At 47.9% G+C, this 18,576-nt stretch overlaps 1 protein-coding gene across 1 annotated transcript in view; it reads left to right on the forward strand.

Annotated features, from left to right (window-relative positions):
• Window positions 1-842: 842 nt before the first annotated feature.
• The window catches only part of ARFGAP3 (ADP ribosylation factor GTPase activating protein 3), a 49,873-nt gene continuing 32,139 nt past the window's right edge, over window positions 843-18,576 (forward strand). Inside the window, exons 1-6 of the mRNA XM_034987360.1 lie at window positions 843-1,004; window positions 6,474-6,592; window positions 12,797-12,869; window positions 14,122-14,253; window positions 15,409-15,492; window positions 18,205-18,292. Coding sequence (XP_034843251.1) covers window positions 936-1,004; window positions 6,474-6,592; window positions 12,797-12,869; window positions 14,122-14,253; window positions 15,409-15,492; window positions 18,205-18,292 — 565 coding nt within the window. The 5' untranslated portion in view covers window positions 843-935. The remainder of the gene's footprint in view (window positions 1,005-6,473; window positions 6,593-12,796; window positions 12,870-14,121; window positions 14,254-15,408; window positions 15,493-18,204; window positions 18,293-18,576) is intronic.

Consider the following 18,576-nt stretch of genomic DNA (forward strand, 5'->3'; position numbering starts at 1 on the left):
GGTCCCCGAGCTAGAAAGGAGCGGGCTCAATCAGCCTTGGAGCCAAGGTAAACCTGTTTTCCTTGCATTGCGCCACCGAACCTCAGGAGACATTTTTCCGGCGGCTCCACAGCCACGACAGTAAAAGAGGCGCCTTTCTCCACGAGTTCGAGCCCTTCTGCAACGTCAGCCACAGGGCGGGTCGCAGCCCGGGGCGCGGGGAAAAGTCCCGCGGCTTTTCTGGTCTGTGTTCACCAGTTGGGACTAAGCCTCAAGAGAACTGCTCTCTCTCTGAGCTGATACCCAAACAGGTGCTTTAAGAAAAGCAATTTTCGGGCGATGAAAGCTTCCCACCCAGGGCTCGGCTTTAGCTTAATGCAAAAAGCCACAAAAAACAGAAAACGCAGGGGCGGGCACTAGCGAAAAGCGGGCGTCCGGAGGTGGCGGGTAGGTCCTTCCCCTCACGTTTCCTACTCTGCCACCTGGGGGGACTGGTTCTGTGCCCTCACGAGGACGGGGTGACAAGGCCTCGGCCAAGCAAGCAGTCCGTCGGTCGAAGTGGCGACCGACCAGCCCAAGTGGTGGCGGGTCCCACGGCCGAGCGCGCGGGAGGCAAGCCTACCCGACCGCAGCCTCAGTCCTCCGCATACCCTACCGAACCATCGGACCCGCGGGGAGAAGCTGCGCGGGGCTTCTGCGCACGCGCGGGCAGCGCAGGGGCGGGGCTCGAGCGGGCGGAGCCAGCGTGCCGCTGAGCGAGGGCCGCGAGAAGAGAGCGGCGCGTGAGCTCCGGTTTGGGGCGGGGCCGGGGCGGGGCCGGGCCGGGCGGGGCGGGGCCTGGCCGTCACGCGCAGCCCCGCCCCCTCGGCCGCAGTCTCTCTCCGGGAGGCGGCAACCGCTCCTGTTCGGCGCTTCCCGGTTGGCCGGGCCGGCTGCCCCTCGTTTCTCTGGTGACCATGGGGGACCCCAGCAAGCAGGACATCCTGACCATCTTCAAGCGCCTCCGCTCGGTGCCCACCAACAAGGTAACGGCCTTCGGGCGTGTTCAGCCTTGCCGGGCGTCCGTGCCGAGCCCCGCGGGCGGCCCCCGCTGCGGCAGTGGCCGCGGCCGCGGGAGGAGGAGCCGGCCGGGCCTGTGACACGTCGCACTTGCGGCCGCGGCGCCTGGGCCTCGTCTGGGTCTGGGCCGCGCGCCGCCCCCAGCCTCAGCAAGGAGGAGGGGAGGGGGCGCACACCGGGGGCCTGGGCGGGGCGGGCACCTGGGGGCCCCGGGGGCGGGAGGCGACAGCCTCTGGGGGCCCCGGGGGCCGGGGGCACACACCTGGGGTTCCTGACACCGGGCGGGGGAGCGCACACGGCGGCTGCTTTTGGGGGTGGCGGAGTGGACCCCGTGAGCTCTGAGAGAGCTGGAGGCGAGCTCGGGGACCCCCCCGCCGAGAGAGGGCTGGGGTGCACCCACAGGGGCGCCTGTGAGCGGGGCTGACACTGCAGGCCGCCTGTGACCCAGCTGGGAGGCACGCACCGGCCCCGAGACTCCAGCTGGCAGCGCTGGGCGCTTGGGAGAGCTCGACTGGCCCCCTCCACACCCTGGAGCTGACCTCTGAGGTTCCCCTGGGGTGCCTGTTGGAGCCTGGTTGGTCCCCTGTGCCCTTTGATGGCAGCCTCAGTTTCCCTGTCTGATAAAGCGACTAAGTGGTCTCTGCAGTGGCTTCCAGCTCATTCCTCTTGCAAAGAAGGCCCACCACGGACCCTTTCTCTGTCTTCCCTTTGGGTCTCTTTTGGAGGTTGGGGTTTTCCTTTTTTTTTTTTTTTTTTGTCTCCAGAGGTGGTTCTCCTCTGTGACTTTTACAACTTTCGCGACTGGCTGGGGATGTTGTGATGACACATCGGGCTAAAGTGACACCCTCCATGGAGGATCACAGGTCAGGCTGGAACCTGGAGAGTGCAAAGGGCTGTCAGTGTGTCAGCGTGGACTCTCCCTTCCCCTCTTGTGACAGGAGTTTGTCTGGTCCCCACTGTCACCTCCAAAGTGAACAGCTGTTAATGATCATGGTCATGAGTCATGATGTCATGGCATAGAAAGATCCTGAGTTTTATAAAATTAGATGTCTTTAAGTCTTGGTGGAAGGGAGCCCATATTTTTACAGGTTGTAAGAGGAGTGAGAAAGGAAAGAGTTTATTGGAGGTGATGCCTGATGAGTGTAGGAAAGTCAGGAGGAGAAAGGCTTCAGGAATTGTCTAATGCTAATCTCTTTGCTGTTTTCTTGATTTTCACTTTAGATTAACCTGTTTATAGGGTGTGGTTGCTGTATAGGTAGACAAGATTAGGATCTGCAGTTAGCAGTGTAGAAGTACATTTTTTGTCTGCTTTATCTCAAAACCAATGTGTGTTCTCTTTGAATTCATCAAAGGAAAGTTGCCCTCTTTTAAATAAGAAGTCATCGTCTTCATGACACTTTTGAGGGACTCGTGTGGGCTTGCTGGTGACTGTGTTACCTTGCGCAGTTTACTTGACCACTTTGTGCCTTCTTTCCTCCTCTGGAAATGGAGGCTTGAGCAGGATCTAACTCGGAGTGTTATTGGGAGGATTAAATGAGAAAATCCAAGAGAAGCACTTAGAGCCGTACCTGCACGTGCTAGTCGTCCCAATAGCGTCAGCCATTTTTTTGTTAACGATCTTTATGACGAACAACACCCCCATGGAAAATTTTATACTCTGTAATAGGATTAATAAAAGCATGGGGCGAAAATGCTTTTCCAGTAATGTTCCACAGTCTTGTGCTACATTTCTTGATTAAGAATTTTCATTTGATTGTTAGTAAGAAACCATTACCTAAGTAGAGATGAATCTAGTTTTAATAATATGGAAGAGTTTGGGGGAACTCTTGGGGAACAGGAAGCATTTTTCAGAAGGGGCTATAAAAAAGAGCTGTAAGATACACAGGGAAGGTACTTCAAGAGGAACACCTGTGTTTACATTTAGACTATGTTATCTGGTTTCTTCATCTCATGGGTGATGAATATGTACTCTGGATCAAGGTTTTAACCCAGAAGGGTCGGTGTTCTAGTTTGAGAATCCTTCCTTGTCTCTACATGTTCCTCAGTTTTATTGCTTGATTGTTTGAGTTACTCTGTCAACAAGAATCCGTTGAGCAGCTGTAGTGAGTTGGGCGCTCAGAGCAGTGGGGCACTCCGATGGAGAGGGAGACCTCGGGGAGCTGCGAGTCTAGTGGGCGGAAGACAGATAACGGCCAACCCGGCCAGCCAAGCCATGTGAGAGGCAGTGTGGTGAGAGGTGAAGAGTGAGCTCTGGGGCATACCGCCTGCGGTCGAGTCCCCAAGATACCACTCCTCAGTGGTGATGCTTAACTTCCTAAGTCTTTAGTTTTCTCTAAAATGGGGATGAGAGGGACGCCTGCGTGGCTCAGTCAGTTGAGCGTCTGCCTTCCGCTCAGGTCGTGATCCCAGGGTCCTGGGATCGAGCCCTGCATCGGGCTCCTTGCTCAGCGGGGAGCCTGCTTTTTCCCTTAGACTGCCGCTCCCCCTGCTAGTGCTCGCTCGCTCACTCTCTGACAAATAAATAAATAAGATCTTAAAAAAATTGTTTAAATAATAAAATGGGGATGAGAACTGCACTACATAATTTGCAGAGAATACAAAATGTGTGAGATGAAAATGCGGGGCCCTTGTTTAAAAAGTGTTGAGAATGTCAAGATGAGACAGCAGAGCATTAAGCAGCCATGGGCTTTTCTAAGTGTGGGGTCCCGGGCAGCCACACAGTTCCCACACACGCCCAGCAGCTGGCCTCGATGGGGACAATAAGAATACCTCCTTACGGGGATGTTAGGATGGTTCCGTTGGTCAGTAGCGAGGCCTGACAGGGAATAAACACTCAACATTAGCTGTTGTTTCTCTAGTACTTACTCTCATCATTAGGCAAAGCAAACTGTTAAGCAGCGGCATTTCCTTTTCTTTTTCTTTTTTTCTGGCGGGGCCGGGGCAGAGGGAGAGGGAGAGAGAATCTTAAGCAGCGTGGAGCCCCACGTGGGGCTTGATCTCAGGACCCTGAGACCATGACCTGAGCCAAAATCAACAGTCAGGCGCTCAACTGACTGAGCCACCCAGGTGCCCAAGGCATTTATTTTTCATCACCATAGGAAGTGATATTCTGCTTAGAAAACCATGTCTCAGCTTCGGTTTGGGGTTGCATATCAAAACCAAGTGCAGTCCCCACTCTTAAAGCACAGTCTCCTGCTCCAGCATTCGTGAGAGCCAGGCGTGTATTTCCTATTGCCTCCTGAACTCAGGCCCCACAGTTGCCGATCTCCAGCACCCCTGCGAACTGTCCCACTCCCTGTACTTGGTGTACTGAGTGCTTGCTTGTGCCGGGCTCAGTGCTCAGCTCCGGCGCGCGGGAGAGGGCCCCTGGCCTCGCTCGTGGAGCTACATTCTGGCAAGTGCTCATCTTAGCTGGTGGGTCAGGAGGGTGCTGAGGCCAGCATGTTTAGAAGGCTCTCTGCTCTCTGCTCAGCCTTGCCGCCAGACCACCTCAGGAGGGATGCTCAGGTCTTGCCTGTTCTGGGCTGTGCACCATCTCTGTTGTCACCCCTCCCCACAGGGCCGTTCCCTACACGGCCTTTTGCCACTAACTGCAATTTAAGATTCAGTTCCTGAGATTTCAGTTTGCCTCTTGGACCCTGTCTTTTTTGGGGGGGCAGGGGGGAACCTTTTGTATCCTGTCCTTGCTTCCAGCTTTCAACTTACAACTAATTGTCTTGCCTGCTAGACTGTGGGCTCCATACATGGGCTCCATGCGGGCTGACCCTTCCTGAACCACTTTTGTGCATGCCAGATACTTACTTGGTAGTAAGTGCACAACTATTAGTTGAGAGAGTGGGGGGTTACAGATGGCCTCTTGCCGAGGAGGCAACCCAGCACATGGGCAGCGTTGGTCACACTGTCTGGTGTCCCATGGAAGGGGATTCCTTACTCTACGTGCATAGGGCATCTTCATTTCTGATGTCCTGGTGTCCTTCTCTCCCACTGCTCAGTGAGCACATGGCCTGGCAGGGGGTGGGGACTCGGCCAGTGTTTGTGGAGTCTGGGAGACCAGATAGTTCTGACTACCTCAGTGCCTGCCATAGCGTCTGGTGTACAGCAGGCAATCCAGAAACACTGAATGGAATTGGATGGAAGTGAATGGACCGGCACCTTCCCTGTCAGGTGTCTCTCCAACCCCACTGTCCATGCATACTTAATGTGAGCCTGCCACACTGAGGGGCTTTGGACAGTCTGCTCATGTTTTCACTTTGGTGTTGCCTTCAGAAGGCCAGAAGCCAGATCTTTCTCGATGACTAGAGTTGGAACAGCCTTCACATAGGAGGCTCCGTCTATAAAGTGTATCTAAAATATGGGGCTCTTTTTCTGGAAAAAAATGAAGTGTTCTCTTATTAGTGGAATTTTCTGACTTTAATTATAAATAGTAATTTCCATGACAAACTCTGTGTATCTTAAAGTCATTTTATGCTCCTGTTGCCAGATGCTATCAGATGAAGAACGTTTGGCTTCAGTCAGTGTTGAGGGAGGAAGGCCCTGGGTCTCACGAGGTTGCCGTCCTGCTGTCGGCTGGGGCTGCCCTCTCTGAAGCCTGGGGCCCCCGCTCCCAAGCTCGCTCACGTGGAGCTTAGCCGGCCTCCACCCCTCACTTGGCTGTTGGACCCGTGGCCTCGGTTCCTCTCCGCTTGAGGCTCTCTACTGGGCTGCTCACGAGTCCTCCAGCCATGGCGGCTAGCTTCCCCCAGAGCCGGTGATCCAAGGGGGAGAGAGAGCGAGAGACAGAAAGGACGCCACAGCGTCTTTTGTAACCTAATCTCAGAAATGACCTACTGGCACTTCGGTCTCATTATTGGTCACAGACCACCCCGCGCAAGCGAGGGCGGCTCCCACACCTGCTGTCGCGTCTGGCTGGGGGCAGAAGGAGTACATGTGAGGGCTGCCACCGGCTAGAGGGCCGCAAGGCCTTGAGTGTTCCCAGCAGGGGGACATCCTGGCTAGTGTGTGAGGGCCTGGTAGGAGCCCTGTTGATGCTTAATGAATATAATATAGTTACGCATAATAGGATAATAAAAGAAATGAAAGTTAAGGTTTAAAAAAATCTAGGTGAGTTTTTTTTAAAAGATTTTATTTGAGAGAGAGAAAGAGAGCATGAGCGGGGCGGGGCGGGCGCAGAGGGAGAGGGACAAGCAGACTCCCCACGGAGCAGGGAGCCCGACGCGGGGCTTGATTCCAGGACCCTGAGATCATGACCTGAACCAAAGTCAGACGCTTACCCAACTGAGCCACCTGGGTGCCCCTAGGTGAGCGATTTCGTAATAACCAGTTTAAAAGTGTAAAGGTGAAGTCACTTTCAAGCTAAACTCTATATTGTATCCTGTGAGATGCCCCTTTTGGCTAATATGAATTAATTAATAACTGAATTTTGAAATTTCTTCCAGGTGTGTTTTGATTGTGGTGCCAAGAATCCTAGCTGGGCAAGTGTAACCTATGGGGTGTTTCTTTGCATCGACTGCTCAGGGTCACACCGGTCACTCGGCGTTCACTTGAGTTTTATTCGGTAAGTGTGTCTTCTCTTACCGTGGGTGGGAGTGATCCTGTTGTTTCACAGGTCTTTTTCCCCTTTATCCTTCATGTTTGCTTTGACGTCAAGTAGAATGAGAGGCTGGCTATGAGTTGTAGAGATTTAAATCTTTATAATTAGGTGAACAGGGAAAATGAATTATTTTCTCTTCAGTTACTGTTCTGTAGAGCTTGGTGTCAGGGACCTGAGGCTGCGGTGCTGACAATGGAGTCTAGAATGGAGGATCTGAAACATTCTTCTTCTCCCTTTATCACCTTCTAATAACCGGCAGCTCAGAGGAATCTTACTGTGACACGCTCGTGATAGAAGGGGATCGGGGTGCTGTGGGTCCATCACACGCCCCATCAGGAGGGGAGCTGATGTAAAGGGCGAGAAGCCCTCATTATAGCATGGGTATACATCCAGCACAGTCCTGCAGCCCTGGCTCCCAGGGTCACTATCTCACAAAGCCTGAGTGGGTGATTTTTGTATGAATTTTGGTGGCAATTTCAAATGCTTGTAGAAAGAAAGTCTTTCTTTTTTTATCTGCAGACGTGGGCTGCATTGGCTCCTTCTGGCAAGTATGTATCTTCTACTCAAAACAGTCTGGTAGCAGCCTTGATGGGTCTTTGGTGTACCCCCTTGAACACAGCCCTACAGTCCAGTGGGGGGGCCAAAGTGCCCTTGTGTGAAGTAAAATAAATGGAAATAATAAAAGAATCGCTAGGAAGGCTCAGGACTTAGAAGCTGAGCAAGGCCTGCACTTCAGCCCCCATGGGCCTTGGCCAGACCACGTTCTGCAAGGCACCCCTGAGCAGCCCTGGCTCAGATCTCCATTACTGCTGACCCCCTCTAACCAGTTCATCTGTTCCCCTGCCGCTTCTTTTTCCGGGGAAGGAACCAACAGAGGCAGGCAGGCTCTTCGGAATTGTGGCGAGCAGTTTTATTTTATATTATGACTTAAGGAATATTGATACAATGTGATTACTATGAAGAGCATTAGTTCCAGGGACTCCTGGGTAGCTCAGTCGGTTAAGCGTCTGCCTTCGGCTCAGGTCATGATCCCAGGGTCCTGGGATCAAGCCCCCACATCAGGCTCCCTGCTCAGTGGGGAGTCTGCTTCTCCCTCTGCCTGCCACTCCCCTTGCTTATGCTTGCTCGCTCTCTCTGTCAAATAAATAAATAAAATCTTAAAAAAGAAAAGCATTAGTTCCTATAAGATAAAATCAGTTATAATTTTGATTGGATATTTTATATGATGGCATAAAAACTGTGTAGTAAAAGTAATAGCTTAATTTTCTTTTTTAATATATTAACTTAAAAAAAACCTTTCCTGTTGTACTTTCGTGAGTTCTTTTTTCAGAAATCAGTTCGTAGAGGCATGATGGGCTAAATATTTATAGCTGTATAACTCCATAAGTAATTAATTAGAAAAGGGAGTTCTTTTGCATGTTCTTCCTGGTTTCAGAGTATCTATCCATTTCTTGTCTTTTCTTTTTTCTTTTTTTTTTTTAAGATTTTTAAATTTTTTTATTTATTTGACAGAGAGAGAGACAGTGAGAGAGGGACCATAAGCAGGGGGAGAGGGAGAGGGAGAAGCAGGCTTCCCAGGACCCTGGGATCATGACCTGAGCTGAAGCCAGATGCTTGACTGAGCCACCCAGGCGCCCTGTCTTTTCTTTTTTCTTAGACATGCTGGTCCCAGAATATTTTGAATACACTATCCTGTTCTTGTCTCTTTTTTTAAATGTTGAGGTATTTACTTGCCAAGGCAAATTTCTTTTAATGTCCTCCCCGCCCCCCCAACCCCCGACCAGCCCCTGATCAGTTGTTACCAGTGAACATAAGACAATTTATAATTGGCTGTCTTCCTTTGTTCTTCCTCTCTTCCTCTCAGCTGAATCCCGCCCATTATAATCTGGCCTTCCCTTTGCCTCACCATCAAAGCACACCTCCAGTTTAAACCATTCCAGGAAATCTGACGTGTTCCTGGGTGAGGGAAGGACCAACCGGAAGCCTAATGAGGCTAGACAGCAGAGTCTACTTGGGCTGCTGCAGGTTTAATGACTAGTCTTTAAAAAGATAAATATAACCATGAATCACAATGTTTATAAGTGATTCAGAAACAGTTGTTAAAAAATCCTGTATAACTGGAGGCCAGCAGTCTAGGAGTTGGGCAAGAGGAGGTCAAGGATGATAAGGGTAGGATTTTTGTTTTTAAGAGGTGGAGGTTTGCTGTTTAGACATTTTTTATTGGTTAAAACAATTACAAACATTAGCCCAGTGGGAAAAAAAATCCAAGCAGTCCCAAAGCTCATAAAGTAAGAAGTGAAAAGTCCTTCCTCTCAAATCCCTTTCTCCTCTTCTTCCTCTCTCCACCCCCAGCAGACACACACATACATACCCACACATACCCTCATGCTCACTGTTGTGCTCCCCAGGCATGAACAGATGGCTTGGGTGGAATGTTTATTTAAATGGAGATTTGGGTTTTTTTCAAGTCAACAGTTTTACAAAGGAAAAAATTTATGAACTGTTGCTTTTGCCAACCAACAGGGGAAAGGTGGGTTAGGCATCACAGAAATGGCCAACCACCACTTGGAGCAGAGTGGACGTAACTGGACTGGCCCCAGCCCACCGCCCCCTGGGGCTTGCCCTCTGCACCGTGCTCCTCTCCCTTCAGCTCTTTTCTTCTCAGGTTCACTGTTAAGTATTTCATGAGCTTATGAAAGGTGAATGGAATCTAGTCCTCCCTGCAGTGGGCTGGGGGTGGGCAGGGACAGGCTTAAATAGAGCATGAACAAGAGGACAGACTGTCAAGTGCCACCCAGGACACGGAAACAGTACCGCATCTACTTCTGAGGAAGATTGGTCCAAATTGAAGGAGGAGGTAACTTACACTTGCAGTCAACCTCAAAGTTTCGGTGAGATTTTGATAATGGAAACAAGGCAGGGAAAAGGAGGTCAGCACTCAGACTTTAAGGAAAAGTACAGAGGCTGGAAAAAGGGACATGTGTAGTAGCTCATTTTTATATGCGTAGGAAAATGAGGTGATAAAGGATTCCAAGGGCGAAGATTTGGCTGACATTGGGAAGGGTCTTGACTGCCAGGCCGGAGCCTGTCCTAACTGCTGAGGCGTTGAAGGGTGAACATGGGCAGTCTGCTCTGGGCCCCAGGCGCAGCAGGTGCCCAGAGACACTGGCCTGGCAGTGCAGGGTGGGCGTTAGGAGAGAGGGCGCTGCAGCGGGCTGCTGGGGGCCCGAGTCCTGGCACCATCCTCGACTGCCTCTCCTTGTCTTGTTTCCTTCCCTTGAAGGAAGGGCCAGGTTGTCTGGTGCCTGCCCAGTGGATGCGAGAGGAGAAGGTCTTGTGATGTGAGTGTAGGAAGGCGACACCTCCCATGGCCTTCTATCGAGCAGTCAGGCCAGTTACAAACAGCTGCCTGCCTGGAAGCTGTTCCCGGGCTTGTCTGCGAGGAAACGTCTAGATTAACTTGATAAATGGGTAAAATTCCATTTAAAACTTTCTTTCTTTTTTTTTTTAATTTTTTTTTAGATTTTATTTATTTATTTGAGAGAGAGAGACAGATAGTGAGAGAGAGCACAAGTGGGGAGGAGAGGGAGAAGCAGGCTCCCTGCAGAGCAAGGAGCCTGATGTGGGACTCGATCCCAGGACCCCGGGATCATGACCTGAGCTGAAGGCAGACACTTAACCAACTGAGCCACCCAGGTGCCCTTAAAACTTTTCATTGCATGATAACTCTGTCATGTTTATTTGGTGAGATTCCTTCTGATTTCTAAAATCTAAATGTTCTACTTAACGAAAAAATACTGACTTTGGCAGCCACTAGTGAAGCTAATTCATGCAGGGTTTTTTTTAAGATTATTTATTTGAGACAGAGAGAGCAAGTGAGCACGAGGTGGGGAGGGGCAGAGGGAGAAGCAGAGTGAGAGCAGGGAGACTGATGTAGGGCTCGATCCCAGGACCCTGAGATCTTGCCCTGAGCCACGCAGGTGTCCCTAATTCATGCACCGTTAAGGAGGTCCTGTCTTGACTCATAAGGATTGTAGAGGTCATGGGAAACCTGTTTTCTCATTTACCTAGTTGGTTAACTAGAGCTACTTTGTTAAAAGGACACTAATTCTTCAACTTTTCTTACTTCCTCTGCTTTACGTTTTGCTTAGCATTGTCACAGACTATTTATTACCTTTCACACATGTCTTAATCTAAATTAAAGGTAAGAAATGACCTACAGTAAGTCACCTCCTCGTGTCGGGCACTCATGAGCAATGAAGTTTCCTCTTAAGATTGACTATTGTCACAGTCCACTAGCATCAGAACCTTTTATTTTGAAAGTCCAGTGTAATGAGAGAGAATCCCTGGCAGGCCAGGTCAGGAACAATTAGTTTCAATCTTCGTTTCTAAGGAGCATGTAGAGAAATATTTGGCTTTATTTATTTTTTTTTTTTTTAAGATTGTTTAAGACCAAAAGTTGTAAGGCTGAATAGCCAACCCGAGGACTTGCAGACCCAGTTTTAGGACATAATTAAGGCAGCCCAAATTCAGATACCCGTTATGTGCCTATGGTAGGAGTGTGGTAAAAAATTCGGGACATCCCTGTCCTCTGGAGCTTGCTGCTTCTGACACAGCGTGACGGGGTTAACATGGTCATGGTGATGGTGATGCAGAGAATTTTAGCCATATGGGATTTACCATGAGCCAGGCACTTTCTAGATATTAGCTTATTTGATTCCTACAAGAATGAAATAGATCATATTATAATGATCACTGCTTTGCACATGAGGAAAGTAGGCGCAGAGAAGTTCAGTAAGCCACTCCAAAGTCATACAGCGAGTCGTGGCAGAGGTGAGATTTGTTGTCTCTCAGTTGGTCTCCAGAGACTGTGCTGGTAACTGCCACCCTATGACAGAACGGGATGGGGCTGGTGTCCGACTCGGACTGAGGGAGAGCCATGGAAACGGGACTGAGCAAGATCTTATCAGAAAAAGGATTTCAGAACAGGGTATGTAATTTAGTCACATTGCTTGGTCCTCAAGTTCTTCAAGATTTTATTCTTGTTTTTGGGAAATCTGTTGCTTATAAAGGGTGGATTAAATAAAGAGTGGGTTAAATTTTACTTTTTATGTATTGCTGCGAAGTGGATTTGTCCTATGGATGTGTGATAATATGTATTAGTATTATTATTAACCTTAAAGTAGCTATTGGCTTCTAAATAACATTGTAACATTTACAAAGGTTAAGCAATACAAAGAGGCCTAGAAATTAGTACACAGAGGCGCAGCATAAAAGAACTTTCGGAATCTGAAACCTCTTTCTACCTTCCTATTTTGTACAGGGTACTCTACCTATACCCATTAAAAAATGTCCACATTCTTTTACAGTTAGTGTGGGACAAGCTGTTCTTGAATGACGGACAGCCTTGCTTTTTGCTCATACCTATGGATTTGATATAAAGACTTCTAACATAGTTGTACTATCATATCTTGCTTTACAGTGATCACTCAGAGAACTTCTATTGTTGAGAAATACAGTTACTGCCTTTCCCTTGCCCTGATCTGGTCTCAGATTACAGATAAGTAGGGCATAAGGTGTGGTCGGGGAGAAGACACTTGGAGTTTTCCCTTTAAGAGCACTAAATCCTGAGTTTTCTCCCCTCCCTGATGGTGGTGACGTTGGGTTCCATCTGACAATAAGCTGTGAGCATCCCGGAGGCTCCCGTTAGGTGTCACGCTGGACAAATGGATAGCTGATCTGAAAAATTCAAGCAGAGACACGTTACCGATGTTTAGATCAGAAGCCACTGAGGATGCGAGGCGAGGAGTCAGAGTGGTTCCGGCATCCCCGGGAAGCTTGGCATGTCCCTGCGCCCTAGAAGAGAAGCTGGCTGGAGTCCGGGCAGCACAAGGTGCTGCGGGCCTGGCCTGACCTGCCTGTGGTCAGGCGTGGAGGGGAGCGGGCAGCCGGCCCACCGGACACTTGGCCACTGGGAAGGACGAGGGGGGCCGGAGCTGCCAGCACGGCTGTCACATGCCCTGCAGGCCCAGCGTCCTGTGTCACTGTTAACACAAGCCTAGAAGTCTTCAGGATCCTGAAAATCACGGAACTCTTGTTTTCCAAAGTGTAGTGGCTTGATTCTGGGGGAAAGATGTGTTAACGTTAGCGAATATTCTTTCCATTTAGATCTACAGAGCTGGATGCTAACTGGTCTTGGTTTCAGCTGCGATGCATGCAGGTTGGAGGAAATGCTAACGCAGTAAGTTCACCTCAGATGTGCTGTTTCCCTTCTTGCATAAATACGTGTTAGACTAGGAAAGAAGCTCCGTGTTTGCATGTATGAGCTTGGGGGGGCCCTATCCGATAGTAAAGGCTGGAAGGGCGCGGCAGTGGATGGCCCTGGTGACTTGTTTATCCCCAAATCTGTGAAATACCCTGTCCACACAAAGCTCTGGGCTAGGTGCGGGGATATAGTGACGAACAAGACAAATGAGATCCCCATTCCTAACTTAATAATTTCTGGGTAAAAAAATAACTTTTTAAGTGTCTAATTAGCTTAGTTTTACAAGAGCAGATTTCCCTAACCCCTCTTACAAACCTAAATAAGGATCCTCAAATATGTAAAACTTCATTTACAAATTTCAGTATATCCGATTAATCAAATTGGGTTGCTCATACAGGTTTTTAGAACACCTGGCTGAATTAAGATATGAATTCTGTAATTCATGTCTGTATATATGGACCCTCATGAGGTGGTTGAACACAGTTTCCTCTTAAGTGTATAAGCATTTGTTTTACCGCTTTGCTTATGCTGCGGTTTCTGTTTATGAAGAGATAGTTCTGGGCAAGGTGAAGGTCAGCATAGCTCCACTAATTGGAATAACCAATTCCAATTAGTGGAATTCCAACTGAAATGAATTTCTCATGAACTAAAAGTAGTCCAGAGTGGAAAGTGTCCCCTAAAGTAACAACCTGGAATGACAGAGGTGCTTTAATGGAGGAATGAAGGGCCAGCAATTTTGTTTTGTAACGCGAGTCTCATGTCCAGTTTTACTGAAATACTAATGTTGCGTGTGTGGAAGGCATTCCTTTTACAAGAAGAGGTTTATATTAAATTGTGTGGTTTATTTTATTTTAAAGATTTATTTATTTATTTGACAGAGAGAGACACAGCGAGCGAGAGAGAACAAGCAGGGGGAGAGGGAGAGGGAGAGGGAGAAGCAGGCTTCCCATGGAGCAGGGAGCCCGATGCGGGGCTCGATCCCAGGACCCTGGGATCATGACCTGAGCTGAAGGCAGACGCTTAATGACTGAGCCACCAGGCGCCCCTAAATTGTGTGGTTTAAATTATTTTTGTAAAATATGTGGTTTAATTTTGTTTTCACTAGTATTTTCTAGCGTATTTCTAGCATATTGATATAATAGTATTTTCCTTCACAACATGAAGCAATGTTTTCGGTTGCGTTAGATTTAATGCAGTATTACTCTAATTCATGTGTTTTCCTCTGTAGTCTTCCTTTTTCCATCAACACGGCTGTGCCACCAGCGACACCAAGGCCAAGTACAACAGCCGCGCTGCTCAGCTCTGTCGGGAGAGGATCAAGTCGCTGGCCTCCCAGGCAACGCGGAAGCACGGCACTGACGTAAGGCGCTGGCGGGTTGGATCGCCTCCTTCAGATGAACAGATGAACATTTGTTTCAGTAGAAGAAGTGATTTTAACCACTCCGGACAGTAAAACCTTCTAACAGGATTCTCTTGCAAGGAAACAACCTGTAGCTGCTTCTCATTGTTCGTGGAAGTTACGCTCTGTGAGGTTGCTGTGAGCCCTGAATTTGGAAATGCTGAAGCATCACTCCTAGGGGAAATAGAGGGCTAGGTTCCTACGAGCTTCTGGTCACGACGTTTCCATCAACAGAGCAATACATAACCTTATTTTACATGGGCTTCTGCTTAAGGACACCTTATTGAAAATATTATATAATTAATTATATAATACTTAATAGCATGTGGATATAATAATATTTAATAGATAATATACACAATTTAATATATTACTAATATATAATTATTGACTCTGACATTGAACTCACTGCCCACAGCACTATATATGACTTATACCTGAATGAAGCTTACCTAACACTGTATTTTTTCTATAAGGTACATCACAGCCTCTGTGTGCTTAGGAGCCCTAGGTAGGACTTCAGCACTAGGCTTAGGGCCCATTTTAAACAGTGAAAACACCAACAAAGCACAAAAATGTGAAAAATGTGGCTCTAAATAGGCCACGAAAAGGACACTTGTTTACAGTGTGAGAGCTAATGTGAGAAGGCAGAGCATCACCTTGTTCGATCTCAGCTGGGAACGTGTACCTTGGGTGGCTCAAATTCTTTGCTGATCTGCACACGTCTGTGAAGGACCGCAGAAGGGTCTCAAGTACCGATTTGGGGGTCACAAGTAAATTGTGGCAAGTAGGTGGATATGCAAATATGGAAACCACTGTTAATGAGGATTGACCGTACTTTGGAACCTGCACTTAGAAATTAAGTCCTCGATCTTTCCTTTTCAGGAACAGCTTGTGAATCTGGTACTTGACGTCCTTAAGGTTTGGACGCAAAAGTGACTGGATTGATACATTACTAAAATGTGCTCAGGGGCCCTGCATAGGCCTGTTACTGACAGTATAACAGTGGAAAGTACTGATCTTTAGCAAACAGATCTAGAAAGGGAGTGAGACACTTAAATGAAACCCATTAAAGCCAGGTGAAGGGCTAAGCAGAGCTTTGTGTTTTTGTTCTAGCTCTGGCTGGATAGCTGTGTGGTTCCACCTTTGACCCCTCCACCGAAAGAGGAAGATTTTTTTGCCTCTCATGCTTCTCCTGAGGTATGTATTATGCTTTATATAATTTTAAAGTATGCTTACTCTTACATTCCTAAAGGGCATATATTTAAATGTTTCACTTAGGAGACAGGCTAAGTTTCTGTAACAAACAACCCTGAAATACAGTCTCTTAAACAAGATAGAAATGAATTTCCATCAGCGGTTCCGAAGTTGGCTGTCCAGGGTTGACCGAGGGAGGGATTTATTTAGCTCTTCTCCACATGTTGGCTTCCGTCTCATGGTCCAAAGTGTCTGCTCCAGCTCATGACCTTTCACAGCAATGGAAAGGGGGCAAGCATCTAGGAAAGCAAGTGCCCCATCCTTTTACTAAAAAAAATGTAGAGGTGGTGCACATCACTTGTGCTCACATCCTAGTAGCCAGAATTTAGTTGTACATAGATACCTAGCTGCCAGGGAGGCTGAGAAGTTATTACTAGTAGTCTGCCACAGTTCATCTGAGAACTATGGACCTGACAAAGAATGAAGACTTTTTCTTTTCTAAATATTTAATTAAGAGCATGCCAGCGGAGGTGGGGGGCAGAGGGAGAGAGAGAATCTCAAGCAGACTCCCCACTGAGCGTGGAGCCGGATGCAGGGCTCAATCCCACACCACTAGGGTCATGACCTGAGTCAAAATCAAGAGTTGGACACTTAACTGACTGAGCCAGCCAGGCGCCCCTAAACCTAATTTTTTTTTTTTTAAAGATTTTATTTATTTATTCATGAGAGACAGAGAGAGAGAGAGAGAAGCAGAGGGAGAAGCAGGCTCCCAAGGAGCAGGGAGCCCGATGTGGGACTCGATCCCAGGACCCTGGGATCATGACCTGAGCCAAAGGCAGACGCTTAACTATCTGAGCCACCCAGGCGCCCCCTAAACCTAAATTTTAATAGGGGTTTGAATCTCATTGTCCCAGTTTAGCTGTGTACATCGAGGGTATCTGAGGGCTATTGTAAGAATGAAGTCAGGGGGTGCCTGAGTGGCTCGGTCAGTTAAGTATCTGAGTCTTGATCTCAGCTCAGGTCTTGGTCTCAGGGTTGTGAGTTCAATCCCTGCGTTGGGCTCCCTACTTAAATACTGATGCAAGGAATTAGGAGCTGGCACAGAGTGAGCCTCCAGTAAAAGCGGCCAGAACCATGGTCTTCATTGTTGTGGTCTGATAGGAGCAACAATAATCATCCCAAAATCACTAAGATTAGGGAACATAAGGCCTCCACAGCCTAAAATATTTCTTGAGTGGTCCTTTAGGGAAATGTGTGCAGACCCCTGGCTTAGAGCCTCAGGTGTCTGTTCGCTGCCCTCCCTCCTCCCAGTCCCACTGGGGAGGGGGCACATTTGCTTAACTGCTGTACAACCCATTCTTTAACCAATTTTCAAGTACAGACATGAAATTGCTGTCCCTTGATTTTTTTGTTATTATAATGTGCACATACATGTTCATTGACATAGTACTTACAAGAAGTAGTTATCAACAAAGAAGGGAACAGAAAACAAAAGAAAAGATGAGGTATTCTGTCACAGTCTGCACCTCTTGTTTAATATGCAACAAGGTCTAGAATATCCACAGGTAGTGGCTGGGAAGTGTTAGGAATAGAAACAACAGGCTAAAAGGAGGAGAGAGAGGAACAGTTTGATGTGGACGAGTGTTAGAATTAGTATTAATATGAACTCACGTTGTTTTAGTGAGTCTCTGTAACACACACTTGCAGACACACGGTGGAGCACCGATGACGTATGTGTATGTGTCCCTGGGTGAGCACCAAGAGGAACCAGGGCTACCTGTGGAGAAATGGCAGATTCTAGGCCTGGGGCTGCTGGGGCAATTGAGCCTGGAGCATCTTGTAGTGCTGGCAGAGGGGGTGGCAGATAGAGGAGAGCTGTCTAAAGGACTCGGAAACCAACCGGAAAGAGTTCCCAATGGTCAAAGCTGGAACAATTTCAATAGCAAAATAATGACCATAACCCAAAGAATAAAATAAATATCCATGAGTCTACACTAATATAAATAGATGATTGAATAAATAAATGAAGAGAAGGGACGATCTTCCTTAAAGAGAAATTCAATCATGTATATATAGAGAGAACTCTGCCCTTCGGGAGGTGGAGCTTCACCCCCTCCCCTTGAGTGCAGACCAAACTTGGTGACTTGTTTCCCAAGACTAGAGGATGGGAAAGGGGAAAATGGTAATTTTACTGCAGAAAAGCCTGGTAGGCACCACCTGATTCATCAATGATTTGGTGACCATAATTGAAGTATAATTAACACAGTGTTATATTAGTTTCAGGTATACAATATAAAGATTCAACAACTCTGTACAATACCCGGTGCTCATCAAGATAAATGTGCTCCTGGGGCACCTGGGTGATTTAGTCAGTTAAGTGTCCAACTCTTAATTTCGGCTCGAGTCATGATCTCATGTGTCGTGAGATTGAGCCCTGCATCAGGCGCCACACTCAGCAGGGAGGCTGCTTGAGGTTCTCTCTGTCTCTCTCTCTCCCTCTGCCCCTCCTCCCGCATGTGCACTCTCTCTCTCTCTCAAATAAATACATAAATCTTAAAAAAAAAAAAAAGAATAGGCATGTTTTAATATTACCTTTTCTTCCTGTTAATCCAGGTACTTAGAAGGTAACTATTAAATTATTAGCTTTTCCCCTGCTTTGACTTTGTTGTGACTTTTCTTGCTTTGCTTACTGATGACTTTTTCACCTTGCTGCAGGCGAGCGGCACAGGATGGGCATCAGCACAACCAGAAGCATCTTCTTTGCCACCAAGGAATGTGGAAACCACTCCAGCTAATAATGAAGGTAGTCTTCAGAACTGTCCTGTAATGCTCTCCTTTGGTTCAATGGCACGCTACGAAACTATTAGAAAATAAGATCCGTCAGGCGCCTGGGTGGTGCAGTCAGTTGAACGTCTGACTCTTTTTTTTTTTTTTTTAAAGATTTTATTTATTTATTTGAGAGAGAAAGAATGAGACAGAGCATGAGAGGGGGGAGGGTCAGAGGGAGAAGCAGACTCCCTGCTGAGCAGGAAGCCCGATGCGGGACTCCATCCCGGGACTCCATCCCGGGACTCCATCCCGGGACTC

Source organism: Mirounga leonina, unplaced genomic scaffold (assembly GCF_011800145.1).
Source record: "Mirounga leonina isolate KUSES-001 unplaced genomic scaffold, KU_Mleo_1.0 Mir_418, whole genome shotgun sequence".
Taxonomy (NCBI): domain Eukaryota; kingdom Metazoa; phylum Chordata; class Mammalia; order Carnivora; family Phocidae; genus Mirounga; species Mirounga leonina.